The sequence below is a fragment of the Corvus hawaiiensis genome, chromosome 10 (genome assembly GCF_020740725.1).
Source record: "Corvus hawaiiensis isolate bCorHaw1 chromosome 10, bCorHaw1.pri.cur, whole genome shotgun sequence".
Taxonomy (NCBI): Eukaryota; Metazoa; Chordata; class Aves; order Passeriformes; family Corvidae; genus Corvus; species Corvus hawaiiensis.
Genome location: NC_063222.1, coordinates 13,660,559 through 13,677,981, shown reverse-complemented (window position 1 = coordinate 13,677,981; position 17,423 = coordinate 13,660,559). Strand labels below are relative to the sequence as shown.

At 37.2% G+C, this 17,423-nt stretch overlaps 1 protein-coding gene and 1 long non-coding RNA gene across 10 annotated transcripts in view; one reads left to right on the top strand and one right to left on the bottom strand.

The window, feature by feature from the left end:
• LOC125330681 overlaps positions 1 to 11,233 on the bottom strand; it is a 34,736-nt gene extending 23,503 nt beyond the window's left edge. For 4 of the 8 annotated variants that reach the window (XR_007205680.1, XR_007205678.1, XR_007205683.1 and 1 more), the window contains exons 1-4: positions 11,038 to 11,233; positions 6,400 to 6,528; positions 2,171 to 2,508; positions 23 to 105 (exon numbers count right to left, since the gene is read on the bottom strand). This is a non-coding gene — a long non-coding RNA (uncharacterized LOC125330681). Of the gene's footprint in view, positions 1 to 22; positions 106 to 2,170; positions 2,509 to 3,767; positions 4,199 to 6,399; positions 6,529 to 11,037 lie in introns of those variants that run through there. The other 4 variants (XR_007205681.1, XR_007205679.1, XR_007205682.1 and 1 more) reach the window with 2 other exon arrangements.
• Positions 1 to 17,078, top strand: part of PCOLCE2 (procollagen C-endopeptidase enhancer 2) — a 51,320-nt gene extending 34,242 nt beyond the window's left edge. For both annotated transcript variants that reach the window (XM_048314093.1, XM_048314094.1), the window contains exons 3-9: positions 2,277 to 2,532; positions 4,165 to 4,289; positions 7,217 to 7,353; positions 9,334 to 9,488; positions 12,689 to 12,772; positions 14,778 to 14,945; positions 16,519 to 17,078. In XM_048314093.1, coding sequence (XP_048170050.1) covers positions 2,277 to 2,532; positions 4,165 to 4,289; positions 7,217 to 7,353; positions 9,334 to 9,488; positions 12,689 to 12,772; positions 14,778 to 14,945; positions 16,519 to 16,655 — 1,062 coding nt within the window. In that variant the 3' untranslated portion in view covers positions 16,656 to 17,078. The remainder of the gene's footprint in view (positions 1 to 2,276; positions 2,533 to 4,164; positions 4,290 to 7,216; positions 7,354 to 9,333; positions 9,489 to 12,688; positions 12,773 to 14,777; positions 14,946 to 16,518) is intronic.
• The last annotated feature ends 345 nt before the right edge of the window (positions 17,079 to 17,423 follow it).

Here is a 17,423-nt window from a genome sequence, read left to right as displayed (position 1 = left end):
CAGCAAAAAGACCTTTTCTTACCCCAGAACCAGCTACCTCTCACATTTCCACTTCCTTCTTCAAACTCTGGGAGAGAGCAGGTATATTCAAAGAAGCAATTCAGGCTGAGAAAGTAGGGAAAAAACTCATAAGCATTGATAAAACTGTTTAATCTAATATGCTAGAGCAAATTCTGCTCAGCTTTCGAAAACAGGAAGGAAAAGGGGAAACATATTAAAGATGGGCAAGTTTTAGACAAAGCTGCAAGACACCGTTGTGGAATATGTTAGACAAACTTAACTGTAGGCATGATAGTTTACTTTAAAACATGATGACCTTTAAAGGTCACCCCCTTTGCGTCATGTTGTACCAGTTGTACAAACTTAGGAAAATGACTGTTCCACCCCAAAAGACCATAGGCTATTTTACATACATACTTCTGGAAAAAAGGCTTCTGTAATCTAAATCCCTAAATTTGACTTTTTCTAACTAATTTTAGTGTCAGCATTTCTGAACTGAGTTGTCCAGTCACACAGAGTTTGTAGCATAACCATAAATAATATCCAGGTCTTCTGGCAGGAATACCAAATTCATTTTAGCTCATTTTCTGTTAAAATGACCATGCATCAATGGTCCTTAGTGATTCAGACAAGAAGACAAGTGAATGCAGTAAGAGATTTAGATATGAGAGCAGTGATTCAAGGAATAAATTCAAGATTAGATGAGTTGTGGTTTTGATGTAGTAGTAGCAGCGATGTGTATCAGCACAGGGGACCTGAATGCATTTTTGAGAGAACTTTGAACTTAAAAGGAAAATACTCTGAAACCAGCAGCAGCAACTGCAGTGGAGCTGGTCAGCCAGTGTGCACATGGAACCTGGGCAGCTGAGAACAGCTCAAGCAGAAGTCTGTCCTGCTGCAGGATCAGTATCAACACTGGACATAAAAGCAGCTGCTTTTATGAATGAGTATGAGGGAATGAGTAACCTGAACACACCTACAGCACATTTTTCAGTACATCTAGAACTGCTGCCTCTGTTAGTATCTTCTGTGGGTTAAGCAGTCACTTTCATTTATAGCACTTCCATCTATACTTGACAAGCAATTTTTAACTGTTGAGACTCAATGTTAGAAAAGTTTGACAATTTCATATAGGAACAGTTTAGTTTTAGTTTATTTCAAACCAGTGTTTTAAAATGAGTCGCTGTTAAGGAATGAAAAAAATTCATGAACTCTTAAATAACATGGCTTAAATATGAACTTAATGCAGATATATTAAGTGTGTGTTTAAAGCAGAAAATTATAGTAGTGTCTCAGTAAAGCAGAACAGCTGCAATTATTTTAATAGCTAACCACTCTACCATGATATGGATTGAACGAAGATAATTACACTTGCCTGTCTAGGGTCCCTCTATACTTTAAAATAGTTTCCCTTCTTCTGGTTCTGCTACACAGCGTTAAGTGCTTTATTAGAATAGTTTTCACTTCTCAGTATGCTGCTTTTTCTCTTAAAAGCTTGTAACTGTATCCCAGGAAATGTTCTCCTCTTTGTAAACTATTATGTTCTCTTAATTTACATCCTTCCCTGTACTCGTCTCTTTTGCAATGTCCACAGATGCAGACATGTAAGATTTGCCCTGTCTTATGTTTCCTCAGATGTTTCAGAAAACAAAGCTCTCTTCTATATTGAAGACACCCACTAATGGTTCTTTTGAATTCTCTGTTTATAGTTGTCTTCCCAAATATAATTCTTTCACTGCAGCCACTCCAGTAACTAAATATTAGGGTTGTACAGTTAGCTGTAAAGTTTCCATTTTTATTTATAAATCTGTGTGTCAGTAAATAAAAAACATCCTTCAAACTATGAAACTTGGTAACACAAATCAGAAAGAGATGCCATTTTGTTTGTTTAAAATGGTAAATTGCTTGTTCCATGCTTTTTTCATATTAATCTCATCCTCCTCACCTTACTTGGTGACAGGGAGCTGCATGGCTGATTCCATACTTTCAGCAGAAAATAAGAGAAACACGGCAAGCTGAACTGGTTTATAATTAACTGCATGAGCCTAGAGGATACTCTGGATCAGAAATAAGATAATAGCAAGAGATGGCCAGAGCTTTGTATTTAGGATTGGTCCAAGTTACTTTAAAAACTGCTTTGCCTGGAATATAGTTGACAGACAGAGCTTACCTGAGAGGAAGTGAAGGGTGTGAAAACAGTCATGCAAACAGTAGGATGCAATAGACACGTGGTCACACTTCCAGATGCATCTCTCCATCCTTCCCTCTCTCTGCAGGTCCCAGAGGGAAAAGTGGTGGTTCTTTCTTTTCGATATTTAGACCTGGAAAGTGACAATCTGTGCCGATATGATTTTGTGGATATATACAATGGCCATGCCAATGGACAGCGCATCGGCAGGTTCTGTGGTACTGTGAAACCAGGTGCCCTTGTATCCAGCAGCAATAAAATGTTGGTGCAGATGACTTCAGATGCCAATACTGCTGGAAGTGGATTCATTGCAAAGTTTTCTGCAGCAGAACCACATGAAAGAGGTAATTAACCATTCATTATATGTGCTAAAGACAAATATAACTGTACAGCTCTATGCAGAGCCACATTATTGCTTAAAAAGATATGGTGCCAGAGATATTAAGGATGTGCTATTCAACGTATTTATTAATTACATTGCTTAGCAAAGTGTAACTGTTTAGCCATCGTAGTTAATCAAGCAGTAAAGAGAAAGGCTGACTAGTCTGAGTAGTGGAAGAACTGTGCCTAGTAGTAAACTGGCAATAGCTAGTCATTAAAAGGGCAGATGAAATTCAATATAGATAAATGTTGCAAAAAAGGGGAAAACACCCTAACTTTGTGTACAGTACAGCAGGTTCTGGACTGTTACTGTTTTGGAATGAGATGTTAGGTTTAAAATAGATGATTTATGAAAACAGTAGCTGAGCATCAATCCAGTGCTTAATAGGTATCAAAAAAGAAACAGAAACTTAAAATTTTTACAAAATAAAATAAAGACCAAACAATAACAACAAAAAATTATGCCGTTATAAATCCATAATGCATGTACATCTTGAATAAAGTGTGCCTTTCTGATGTTCCCATCTCAGAACTGAATATGATAAAATTATCAGAAGGAATCAGAGACAACAAGTATGATAGAGTTAAAAGAACATCACATACACAAAGATCAACTGCACAGCATGAACTTCTTCATGCTGGAAAAGAGAAGGTCAAAGGGACTGTAGGAGAGGGCTTTAAAGTCATGACTGGTATGGAGAAGGTGAATGGGGACCACAGTCCATCTCTTCCGATATAAAAACCAGACAAGCAAATGACTGCGAAGGAAAGGAGAGGGAGCTTTTTCTCTGTGGCCCAGAGGTAGAATGCTGTGCCAGGGGATATTGTGGATTGCCCATTTCTACCCTGGTTTAAAAACACTTAAAAAAACATATCAAAGCAAAATTCATCAGGTATTATTAAACATAAAGGCATTGCCTGGTGCTTGGGAAGAGTATGACCAGTGAGAGGCTGGGAGGTCAGAAGGAGGTGGTACTGCCCTAGTTAGTAACTCTTTTTCAAGGTTTTTGCTATTGGATAATATCAGACTAGACAGATTGTTGGACAGACACAGTGCAGGTGATGAGTAATTTATCAGCCCTTCAAGTTGTAACCTTGTATCAATGATTTCTTGAAAGATATATTAAATAACTGTGACCCAATACAGTTAATTTAATCAAGAAGGTTCATAATAATATTGTAAATAAGGATTACATACCTGATGGAGTTCTTTAATTTGGAACCGAGGGCAGGAGAGGAAGAAAAAGACCCTTCTCCATCAGGAACACCACAGGCTGCAGTTCCTTTGGGAATGCCTGTCAGCCCCACCACCGCTGCCCCATGGGCTGCGGGGATGGCTCCTCCAGTACCTCCAGCTTCTCCTCCTCCTCCAGCCCCAGTATTTGCAGGAATGCTCCTCTCCCTTTGTTTTGCTGCCCTTTATTAACTGTGTTTTCCCAGAGGTGCCCCCAGCTGAGCCGGAGGGCTCGGCCGTGTCTGTGGTGGGGCTGTGGCAGCGGCGGCCGGGCTCCCTCAGCGAGGCCCTGCAGCACCTCGGGGCGGCACCAGCTCCCGCTCCCGCCGTGCTCAGGGCAGCGCGCTGTGCTGCATTGCAGGGGACCAGTACTGCGGGGGACGACTGCAGAAGCCGTCGGGCTCCTTTCACACGCCCAACTGGCCAGAGCGGGACTACCCCGCGGGAGTCACCTGTTCCTGGCACATCGTGGCCCCGAAGAACCAGGTAAGGCGCTGCCATCGCCCTACTGGCACAGCTCAGCTTCCAGTGCCTGCAGGGACCAACACCTCAGAGCAGCCGGCTGCCCGCGCTGCCCTGGGATACTGCAATGCCACCTGGCTGATACCAGGCTGGGCAGGGGCAGTGAGCACGGGCACAGCTACGCTCCGACCATCCCACCTTCCTCTCCTGTCTCGTCCCCGTGGCTCCTGTGCTTCCTCAGCAGGGCCACGCTCTAGTATTCTCCCCTAAATGAAACCCATTAAAGCTTCTGTGATTGGTGACGCTTTTAAACCAGGGGGGTTTAAAAGTTTTTTTGCTAATTTAAAAAATACCATGCAAATTAAGTTAGGGCAGGTGATCATCTCAGCACCAAACATGATGATGATCAGTGCTGCATTTAAGTCTAACAACATTTGAGCATTTTTGGTGTTGCTGCAGTTTATTATTGAGGTACCCAGGTAGAGCTGATGAGTTTATTAAAAGCAGTTTGTTTCTTTTTTGTTTTTTGAAGGCTCCACATAACATGCTTGCTTAATTAGCCAGATGCTATGAGAGCATATGTTACCACTTCATTAAGACCTGAGGAGATGTGACAGCAGACTGAGAGGGCTCTTGTGCCATGCATTGCAAACACAAGTGTGTTCCCTACACTGTAGGGCTAATCTCAATCCTAGCTGCACATTTTCTGGTTGCCACTGAGCCATCTGCTCTGTATCCTAGCAGGAGGTCTACAATGATTGAATGTTTTGGTTGACAAGCATGTTTGGTAGGTTGCTTTTCTTGCCACATCCAGCTTTTAAAATTCATTTACATATAAAGACAACTTTCCTCTTCCTCTTCTGCTCATGACTAATCCTTGAAATAAAAAAAGCTGCCCCAGATAAATATATTCTTCTGATCTTTCCTACTTTTCCATTTACCAAGACAGTTCCTCCCTTGAACTGAAGCAGTGTGTCAGCTTAGTCTTTCCTGTAGTCCTTTTTAATCCACATTCCTTGTTTGCTAGATACAGGTCATTTAACAATCCTATAGATAGGCAGTGATTTTTAAACCCGTATCTGTAAACTGCAGATTACTTTGGTTCTTTCCAAATGTCTCTCAATAAGCCTAAGAACTTTTCCTAAGCTCATAGTGAAGATTTAAGAAAGGCTATATAGGCATAAAAATAAGAGCATTATATCCTGTGCCTTTTGATGATTCTATTCCATAAATCTACCTGTTCCCAAATATATATTATTCATGTACTGCAACAATGGTTGTTTGCATGAAAAAAAGGCAGAATTTTGACAGTGACAAAAGCCATTTTCCATGAAGTAGTGAATAAGCATCTCTCTTCAAGTGCCCATAACAAGCTCCCCAGTCTTCCATTTGCCAGAATTTAGGTGCCATTGTCTCTATTTGCCTTTCATAAGCACGTGAGCAATAAAACAAGGCACTCTTATTTTGTTGCTTCAAATACAAACCAATTGCTTCATTTATTACAGAAGATGAAGGAGCTTCACCTGATTATGAGGAGCTTCTATTCTACCATGAAATACTTATTAGTGCAAAGTGCACTTATTGAACAACAGTAAAGTTGTTATTATGGCCTGCTCTTTTGCCTGCTATGGAAAAATTCAGCATTTCCATTCCCAGTTGCATTACTTCTTTCTATACCATCTTTTTTCATCACAAGCATGTTATTCAGATGGGTATTCTATTTAAAGTGCATTTTTTCATCATGATACTGAGGGTTTTGAAACAAGCCTGTTAGTCATCTCTGAAACCAAGTCCCCCAGGGTTACTTATACTTCATGGGAAACAAAATTATGCCTTAAACATCTTAATAGTGGAAAACTATATCCAAGCAAAACTAACACATCAGGTGATAACAGGCTATCATTACTACGTCAGTAAATCAAATTAAGTATATGCCATGTACAAATGACTTCTTTTTCTTTGTACAGTCTTAGAAGATTTAATACCATCTTTCTTTGAGTCAGACCTTTAAAAAGGTTGATCGACAGTCAACACAAATCAGTGTTGTCATTCAACTTATTTGTGCTATTTATGGGAAGGTGATTTAAATACTGTTGTGCTTCATCTAAAGAAGCAACCTAAATGCATATATTACCTCGGTTTCCATGCAGCAGTTAGGCTGTGTTTCCCTTCCTTGCCACATATGACTGACAGAGTCATTCTGCAGGACTTCATTTCAGAGTAGCAGATTCCATTTCTGTTTTCTTGTACATTGTTTTTCTTCCTTAAGTATAAAATTCCATAAATAAAAGTCATTGGAGATAAGCATAAGTACTGGAAATACCAGAGTTATACTAGTTCTCATTTATGACTTGTAAAGCCTCAACAATTATGGAAATCTGACATGGAAACACAATTCTTTTAAGTACTTACTTTCTCTTGATTTTAGTCTTACTATGTGCTAATTTTCTTTTTATCAACATTTTAATTTCTAATGTTTTTAATTCTGCATCACGTATACACAGCATTGGCAACCACAGTGATTCAGGCCGTGCTGTTAATGAAGTCAGTGAAATGGCTCGTATCAACGTTGCCTTTGCTTTTTCTTTAGCATATCTTGAATGATGCAATGACATTAAAAGCCCCTTTTCTGTCATTTACATTTGGCTGTAGTTATTTTAAGAGCATTGTAACACCTAACACCTACTATAATTCACTCAGAAAAATAACTATCAGAAGCTACTTGCATACATTTAAGAAAACATTTTACAGAATATTAGAGTCATATGCTGAACTATTAGTTGGAGAGGCCATGTGGATTAAAATACTTTACAATTAAGTGGATTAAGGAATTTTCCTTTATAGAAAGAAAAATTAAATAGTACTTCATATGAAGATGTCATTTACTACAAGAAGTATTAATAAATTCTGCATGTCAAAACCTTAATGAGTTATTTCCATTTTCCCTTTAGCTAATAGAGTTGAAGTTCGAGAAGTTTGATGTGGAGAGAGACAACTACTGCAGATATGACTATGTTGCAGTGTTTAATGGTGGGGAAATCAATGATGCTAAAAGAATTGGGAAGTACTGTGGAGACAGTCCACCAGCGTAAGTAACTTCCTTTAATTGTGAACTTCACTACCACTATGTGTCATTTTGCTAACAGTTTTGTGTAGGTTAAGGGGGTTCTGGGGTCCAGTCGGGACGGCCGGACGTAGACGGTGACGGATGGAGACGAGAGATCTCTATAGGCAGGTCTTGGGACACAGCCGGTTTATTGTAAAGGGCGTGGGTATTGGGGCACTGCTCAGAGCTGGTAGACTCAGCTCTGAGCAGGCCCAAGAGAGCAAGAGAGTGAACGGGTGAGAGAGAGAGAGAGAGAGAGTAGGAGCAAGAGTAGAAGTGGAAGAGAGGAATGAATAGAAGAGAGAATGAATAGAAGTGAGAATGAGAATGTCTGAAGTCCTGGTTACAATACAATAAATCATCTTCTGCACTGAATATTCTAATTGTCACTAACCAATCTAATACAAGATACAAATCCTATAGCATTTACATACAGCCTATAAGAGTTCTTATATTACCATAGAGTGTTACATCTTAACTTCTAAAAACTACTCTTTGGACCCCTTCTGCTGAGCTAGTAGGGTCTGCTCTGACCCTTGGACCTGCCTGCAAGCAGAGGGTATTGTTCCATCAAGAGGGGATTACTTCAGTGGCCATACCATTGTTTTCCAGTTGTTCAGTAACTAAGACCTGGTATTTCAAAAGTGGCTTTCATTTCGATGTTGCCTGTAGTTTTCATATTCCCAAAATCTTTTGTCAGGCAATCATATTTCCAAGGCTTTCCTGTTTCATCTTCCCCAACAGTTTTGTACTAAGCTTCTAAAAGATTTTATTATTTAAATTAAACATGGCATTTTCTACCTCCAACTGAACATCTAGAAATTGCTTAGTATCTTGTCTCTCTCTACGTTTTCTCTATTCTCTCTCTCCATGACTAACCCTGGCTCCAACCCATGTTGTCTCCTGTCCCATGAGCCTCATCAGACCACTGTCTAACAACACCAATGCTAATCCCAATGCTATTGATAAAGCACCAATAGTAATGGTAGCTGAACATTAACATAATATGTATGTTTTCATTATAGATACTGAAGTACAAGGATCCAGCTGAGCTCTCTAGCCCCTTGGCTCATTCCTCACTTTATCTGACTCATTTTCCTCTCAGCCACTTTTTAAAAAGACAGGATACACAGACTGGGACAGATTTTTCAGATTTGGCCTTATAGTGCTGGTGTTCAGGAAGCAGAACAAAGCTGTTGGCAGCTGATATATCAGTGCCCTCCTATGTCCACAGGCTGTGTCAATACTGCAGCGAGGGAAGTCTAGTCTGGGCAACCACCATGGCAGCTGTAAATCCAGAGAATTCCAGTTAACCAGCCCCTTACTTTTGGTTATGTCAGACTCTGCCATCAGAGTAAACTGATTTCTGAAAATCTGCCAAAAAAATGGGAAATGATGACAAGTTTTTACTTCAAAGACCTCATTAAGTGTTTTGAAGAAGTCCTTAATAATCAAATCCAATCATTAACAAAAAGTGAGCCCACAGAAATAATAACCCAAACCATTTTATTTTTGGTGGGTTTGTCGAAGAGTTGCAGAATCCAATACTGTATGATTTTTCATAGGTCCTTCCAACTGTGCAGTATCTTTTTTATTAAACAAAACCAAATTTTTTAAAAAACCAAACATTTACTTACTTCCCCTGTGTACTGAGGATTTCTTCAATGTATTTTCCTACTTTCCTAATCTGACCACTTCCATTTTATGGAAGTGAAGTCTGCAGTGAATTCACACAGAAGAACTTAACAATACTCATATTGACATAAACTTCAGGAATCAGAGTTTTAGGTGATTCATGGAAATGAGTTTCATCCTCAAAACACCAGTGTGTGACATGCCAGCAAAGAACCACATATCTTTCAGTAGTAGTCTGGAGTATTTTTTGTATTTTTAAAGAATGTTATTTATGCTTTTTGGCTTTGACATCCAAAAGAATGGAAATATTTTCTTTTTCTATTTTAGGCCTATTCTGTCTGAGAAAAATGAGTTGCTTGTTCAGTTTTTATCTGATTTAAGCTTAACAGCTGATGGTTTTATTGGCCATTATAAATTTAGACCAAAAAAGTTACCCACAACTACAGTTCCGCCTACAACCACAACAGTCCCTGCTACCTCAAGTAAGTCTTACTGGCTTTATTTCATTTCTTAGAAAAATTAATTATTCCAGGAGAGAGTTACAGAAATACAAAATAGAAAATATGCTAAAAATCACATGTTTATGGTTTGTTAGTATTTCAAATGTTGAAGGAATTAATTAAAATTAATATACTCAAGGGAGTACCATAATATACTCAAGGGAGAATCTACTTAACATATTGAAATGAAATCTATCCAGGCAAGAGTTCAGTGTAAAAGTAACTTACTCAATCTGAGAAAATTTTCCTGTCTCTTCTCAATTTTGGACAGTTAACTAACACATTCCGTAGAAGAATGGATAAGCAAATTTCATTTGAATAAGAAGTTCCGAATATTTCAGGAAATAGTTTTATTTAAAGGAACTCTTTCTCCTATACAAGTTGATATGTAAAAATCTTACTGTATTTTTCTTCATATAGTTATTAAGATCAAGCAAAATTGGTATGGAAGCCACCTGAACCCTCTTCAGGTTCTGTCAACACCCTGTCAATATGACACTCTCCAAGAATAATTTTTATTTGAAAATATTCAGGGATTGGAACTTACAGAGAAATATGTCTCACTAAAAATAAGTCTCCTTTTATATTTAAGACTAGACAGCATGTATGAAAGATCAGAGTTGGATTTCTCTGAAGGTATCACCAAAAATACCTCATTACTGAGATACTGAGGGGATAAACTCTTAGAATTTCTATAACCTGAATGTGAGAGATTTCAGACACAATTATAGGAGAAAACCAAATTATTTATGATGTTTTTCCAAGACATAACCTGATTTGTACTTAAAACACATCAAAAGTCAGGGCAGCGATGGCTTGTCAGCAGGAAACCAAGAAGCTGTGGTGCTTAAATACTGCTAATGAAGGTATTTAAAATAGATTAAAATAAACATTATAAAAATGAAACCATAATGACCTGTAAATCATTATTATGTGACTCTTACTCTAAATAATTCAGTTCTTTTTCACTCTAAAGCACTTCTTAACGAAGTTGTTGGTTCAAACACTTGGTCTCAAGTAACCCAGGCTGTCAATAACCCTGTGCTGTGTTCAGCCAAGAGAGGTGAACTGTACCAATTAACTCCAAATCAATTTTCGTGACAACATCAGTGTTAGAAAATAAAAACATGCAGATTCATCTGAGAGAGGACAACAGAGGGAAGGTGTTCAAAAAGACTTGTCAGGCAGACGGAAATAAGAAGTCCTTTCAAGGTCTGATCAGTTTTGCACAGGGTAGGCATTTCTGATCTTCAAAACAAACCAAAGCAAACCAAACCTCTACAGTTTAGTTACATTTCTGAGCAATTATTGGCATTCCAAAGTGTCCAGTTCAAATAAACTCAGCTTATTATCTTGCAAATCAGATCTGTTTAAACTTGCACAGAACTCCAGGCATGAATAAAATATTAAACTTTAGTAGGCTCTTTCAAGAATTACGTCAATCTTTATGTAACATAAAAATATTAGTACTTGCAGAAATAAATAAATGCTATAAATACATTTGTAAAAGTAATGAAGATTAATCCAATACCTGTGGTGAGGTAATTGACTTCCTTATATCATTGGATCAAGTCATGCATTTTCCTGTCAGTGTGGCTACATGAGAAGTGGTAGTCAACTGAACTTCTATTTCAGTTCTTCTCCAGTTCACGTTTTGCTAAAGTACCTTACAAACAGAGACAGCCTCTACTGAAAAACCATAGCAAAGTTGGTCACCAAGCAAAATTTATTAAACTAAAAAAAAAAATTTAAAAAAAAGCAGAAGAAAGAAAGAAAAGTGCCCTAAAAGGACCAAACAAATATTTTGTAATGCATAATCCCAATTTTAAATTTAGAAAAATCAGAGCACCTCAATAAATTTTTAGCAGCTACCATGCTGGCATGTGCCTGGAACTCATCTACCTGCTGGATTTCCTACCCTCCTACTATGGACACTAACTTGAAACGCTCAAGGAACATTAAATTCTTAAATTTTGGTGTGCTTTGTGTAGCACTGAGATAGGAAGCACTTGTCGGACCTGTACCATTGACATAGTAACTTGTTCTTTAAAAAGAAACAAGCCAACCCAAAATAAATAAAAAATATGAAGCCCAACCTTTAAACTTTGGATTTGAAAGGCAAAATGATGAACAGTGCAGATCTTCTAACAGTCATGGTCATTGCACTAAAAACAAAGTAATTTTGATATAATTTGGTTCATTCTTAGAAACTTGGAAAATTATATAAAGACTCAATTCAATTAAAAAGAAGTACAAGTATAAAAGTATAAATTACTGATTAAAAATTACTCAGAAGTTCTTTTTCAAAAAATATAGGCTGAATAAAACATTCTCAAAATTCTCCGTTCTAAAATAAAGTAAACTGCAAAAATACTTGTCATAACTAATTCAGTTTTTCTTGGAAATTAGGGCTATATAGGGATCTGTGGGTTTTTTAAAAATCTGTCAGTGTCACCTCCATGTTTCCAACAAATATGTCACTGACCAATTCCAAACAAATTTGAAAAGGACTTAAAAGCCTTAAAGTACTGCATCCCAACATGTTACACAGAATGACACACAGAGATGATGAACATCCACCCAAGCAGGAAAAAGATGCCAAGTGTATTCAGTTGTTTATAAAAAAAGCATTCCATTTCAGAAAGGAAATGTCAAACCCTAATGTTAAATACATACTTCAAACATTGTGTTTCAAATTGTCATGAAGAAAAACTATGCAGCACTACCTGACATGAAGCTATGTGAAAAATTTGGGGAAAAAAGGTCAGGAATTTGAACTCTGATCCCTTTCACCACAGTGCAGTAATTTCCAATAAAAGGCCACCCCCTCCCTCGGAAGCGTTACTGTAATATCATGTTGTGATACTTCAAGTGTTCTACTAGGGCTGTATGGCAACAGCAGTGAGTTACAGATTTAAGATCCCATGCAAATCTTGTGTAACATCCCATTCTCTCAGGTCACTAGAACAGACACAGCTGAGACACCTGAAAAGGGGATGAAATGGAGGTGACAGCAGAGAAAAGGCATATTGCTACTGTGTTCATCCCATGAAATGCCAGGTCTAGTTCATGTATACATCAGGATTATTCATCTTTCTTCTTGTCGTTTTTAAAACATAGTGCTTTGCATTTGTATCAAATGCTTCATTTCAATTTCAATTTACTTTTTGCTCTTCAAAAAGTTGTGAAACCTACAGTTGCCCTGTGCCAGCAGAAGTGTAAAAGGAGTGGGACTCTGGAAAGCAATTATTGTTCAAGCAACTTTGGTAAGGGAGCAAAATTTCTTTTTAATAATTCATTTTCTACTGTGTTTTTAGACTCAAGGAAATTTTACCAGATGTAGTTCTGAGTTAACATTAATATATAGGCTGCATTTTTACACCACCTCATGTATGTATCTGACATTACTATCTGTGTTTCATTCAGTACATTCTTGGTGATACTCTGAAATAGGCACTGCACAGATATCTGAGACAAACATACTTTCTCAATCTGAAAAGCAAATGGCAATGTAAGAGAACTGCAGGATTCATCAATTCAGTTACTGTATTGTCATGTCCATTTTCTGTAACCAGCCAATACATGTTATGCTGCACCTGCTGACTGTTCCACAATTCAGTGTATAGATTTCCAAAATAATTTGACAAGAAATTAGAAGGAATGAAGCTTTTAAGCACTGCTATCTGTACACAGACATAAATCAATCAGGAAAAATGGTGTCTGCTGTGTATTAGGATGGCATTGTCACTGCTGATCTATTCAGTTATGTGTCAGGGTATTTTCCCATATTAATACTGGAAGCTTTTTTTAATCCCCTATAACATGCCTGGAAATTTGATGGGAAAACTCCCTGCCACCACCCTTTGTTTGTTTTAATGTGACTCTGTTACTGCACTGCTAATCCCATGAGATTTGAGGAAATCTGTCTGAGGAATATGAGGGCAGCTTTGCCTGATGTTGCCCAAGCAGCAGTGGAGGGCTGTGGCTGTACCCTGAGTCAGGATGGACTCAGGGCAGCCCCTTCCCACCCTTGACCACCAGCCTCTTTTAATCTGCAACTGGTGCAGGCTGGTCCAACACAAAAAGAAACAGGGAAAAAACCGAAACCATAAATGATCTCCTCTTACTGACCACACCTCAGCTCTTGTGGCTTATGGTAAATGATACTGTATAAAGCTTGTTTCTTTCCTCTAGCATCACAGTAATAAATAATATTCTCTTGTCCCACCTTCTGTCAAATACTTGACATTTTTCAGTCTTTTCCGTGACAGAAGTGAAAGTAAAAATATTTTATATGCTACTGTGAATGCAAGCATATCCTAAAGTAAGAATAAGAAGTCTGTCATTCATAGAATATGATTTATTCTAAGTTTATTTGCAGACTTCGTGATTTTAGAAAATAATAACTATTCCTCTTTCATCATGCATTTCATTTTATTGTTTCTAGAAATATAGCTGCAAAACCCAGCACTTTAACATCCGCAATTCTCTCATGATTGAACATTCTATTTAATTAAAAGGTCTGCATTAAAGGAAGATAATGCAAAAATTTACAAAATCCCAAAATGTGAATTATGAAGTTTTGTAAAATAAATCTGGCTGTACATACTTGGTAATTGAAGATCTAATTTATCCTAGGATGTAATATCTGGTTTAAAAAGATGACCTGAGAAGAAACCAAATTGTTAATACCAATTACTATTTCCTTTTGATAAATAAAGATGGCTTACAAGTTAATTTAGTTATCCTAGGGAAAAGAAAGTATCTTGATTTTCATACTGAGAGGTCTTTGGGAGATAGGATGGTCTAATCGGTAACTACATTCAGATTAAAAAAGCAAGTTTGTATCAGGCTTCAGAGAGATCAAAATCTAGTTCTTAAGGTGTTAACTATTCCCTGCTACTCACCTGGGAGTGTCAGAGAGCTGGGAATTCAGATTTTTGCTATAAGAGTTTCAAATCAACTTCTCCACTATTTGAAAATGACTCATTAAAAGTAGTATCAAATTGTATTGTTTAACTGAAATCAAACTGGGAACTGGGCTTGCAAGAGACTGACACATTGTAGAACAATTTCATATTTGGTGCCACCAAAATTTGACAGTAGTGAGTTAGTTATTAGCAGTGATACTCATATTTTTAGTAAATGTTCCCAGTACTGTTTGTTTTCTTATTAGGGACTAATATACTTAATAAGTTTTTATGATGCCTCAAAATTTATGTGTAAAAATAATAAAAATGTACCAAATACATCAAATGTCTTTTCTTCCAGTAATAACTGGAATGGTAATCACAGCAGTAACGCGGGCTGGCAGTCTGCATGCAACAATATCCATCATTAATGTATATAAGGAGGGAAATTTAGCAATCCAGCAAGCTGGCAAGAATATGAGTGCCAAGATTCTTGTTGTGTGTAAGCAGTGTCCTCTCATCAGAAGAGGTAAGTACACAGTAATAACTGCTTTGTGTGTTTATAAAAGGTAACAGTTATATAAACTACTATTTGAAATATAGCCACAAAAATCAATAGAATTACAGCAGTTTTTTCTATAATCAGCAGTTAGTATTACAATCAATTCAAAATAACCAGGGTTTTATTGCATTTTTCTGTTTTACTGAAAAAGAATTGGGCTCACTTAGATCAAAGGAGTTTGAAAAACATTTTTTCTTTAAAAGCCATGTGATGAAAGGTAAAATCTGATTTGGGTCTCTCAAATGAAGCTGAGATAGACTTTGTTTTTATATGTGTGTATTTTGGAGCTAGTTTTCATACACAGTTATTTAGAAGGGAAAGACAACAGCCTGCTAAACCTAGCAGAGCAGTATCTCACAGGAAATGGCAGAAATCAACAAGTTCCACTGTTGTGTATCTCCTGAAAGCATTAAGCCCACTTTGTATCTGTAAACAGCCAGTACTGCTAAAAGCTACTTTAAATAGTATTATACAGAGACCAACCAACATAAATTCCAGTTAATTGTGGCAAAGGTGTTACAAGAAATACTGCGAGTATTTTTCATTGAAGTAACTAAGTAAAAAATAAAACCATTTTTAGCTCTGCCTCATAAGTAAACAGGTAGAACGTGAGACTATAAATGGAGCTACAGCAGGAAACAGTCAATTTAATAAGCATCAAAAAACCTCTGATATCATTCTAGATACTACCAGTGCTTAAGCATATTAATTCAAAGTGGGCAGTAACAAAGTGAAAAATCATTATCAGAAATTAGCTTTTGCCTTTAGTTATCTGAAAACTACACACTGGGAAACATAGTAATATCCTTGGTGGAACAAACTCTCCTTTTAGGCAGACTTCTGGCTCCAAACCACACACTTCCGTTTCTCATCCTAAATCTCAATGAATTATTTAATAGTTATTACTTAATATCTGAACTTTTCTGTTTATATCCCTTTATATTCCTTCCAACCCAAGACTTGCAAATCCCCAACCCTTCTAAGGCATAAAAATACACAGATCCAATTGAATTCTCCAAAGCCAGGTCTTACCACTCATTAAGTCCACCTTGCCTGAATGCTTCTGTATATATCTAGACAATATTTACATCTTTGGAGAGAGAAAGGGAATGAAAAGATTTAAGTGCATTATCACTTAGGGGCATTAACCCACAAGCTTTCACACTGAGCAAGTGTGAAAATATTCAAAATTATTAAGACACATTCCACTCTGGGTGACAGTGGTTAGGTTACTCAGTGTTTACAGACACTTCTAGTGCCTTTCAGACTCACTTGACAGTCTACATTTAAAAACTATCCCCTATATATTTAATTATGTAGTAGACACTTAGCTGTGTATCTGCTTGATTTTTATGTAACTGTAGTTTGTGGTGTAACAAGCATGGCAAAGATGGGTAGGAAGTACATTCTGCAGGTTGGAAGGAAAAAATGTTAGAAGGCATTGGTAACAAACAGTGCAAATGAACAGAAACCACAGGTAAAGAACTATACTTACGATGCCCCAGATTTCTGTCTCGTAATCCTTTTCTCTCTCTTGTAGGTTTAAACTACATCATCATGGGCCAGGTAGAAGAAGATGGTAGAGGCAAAGTCTTTCCCAACAGCTTTGTCATGAGTTTTAAGACCAAGAACTCAAAGATCCTAAATGCCTTGAAAAATAAAACATGTCAAAATTGAACTCTGCAGCTGCATTCTATCATCTGTTATGAAAAATCATTTTAACTTAGCATAAGTCATGGAAGTGCAACTGACTGCCAACAGTAAGACCACACTGACCCTTCCTTCCCTCCCATCCACCTAAGCACACCTGGCACAAAGTGAAATCCATTACCTGTACAAGATGAGAACAGACCCTCCTAAGTCTGAAAGCTGAAGATCTGCAGCACAGTCATCTGATCTCAAACATACAAATTCCAGTTACTTGGAAGATGTTAATTTATAACTGTCCAATTTTTAAAGGAGTTTTGTACGTAAAGTAAGAATTCCAAGTGCAATATTTATAGCAACTCAGTTTAACTTAGCTTTTTCTAATGTTGTTTTATTACATGGATTTCTGCATTATTATCAGTGCTTAATAAAATATTTTAAGATTAAATCATACACCAACTAGTTATTCATTATTTATAAAGTGGGGAAGCTAAACAAAGAAACTGGTATTTTATCATTTACATGCTTTTGATGGTTTGGGTCTTGCACATTAGAACTGACACTACACTTCCTTGCTGATTAAGGGTCTGATTTTCCTTACACAGAAGTCAGTGAATCATTGATCTGAAAAGGAACTCTTCGAAGAATTAGACAACTGTAAAACAGCACCATGCTTTTCTCCACTGATCACTATCTAGTTAGTAATTGTCCCTACTAAGTTCTGTTTTATTAAGTGGTAAGGCGCATATAGAATCTAAGATCCCTTTAAGTATTTGTTTTCCTTGTATATAAATACCA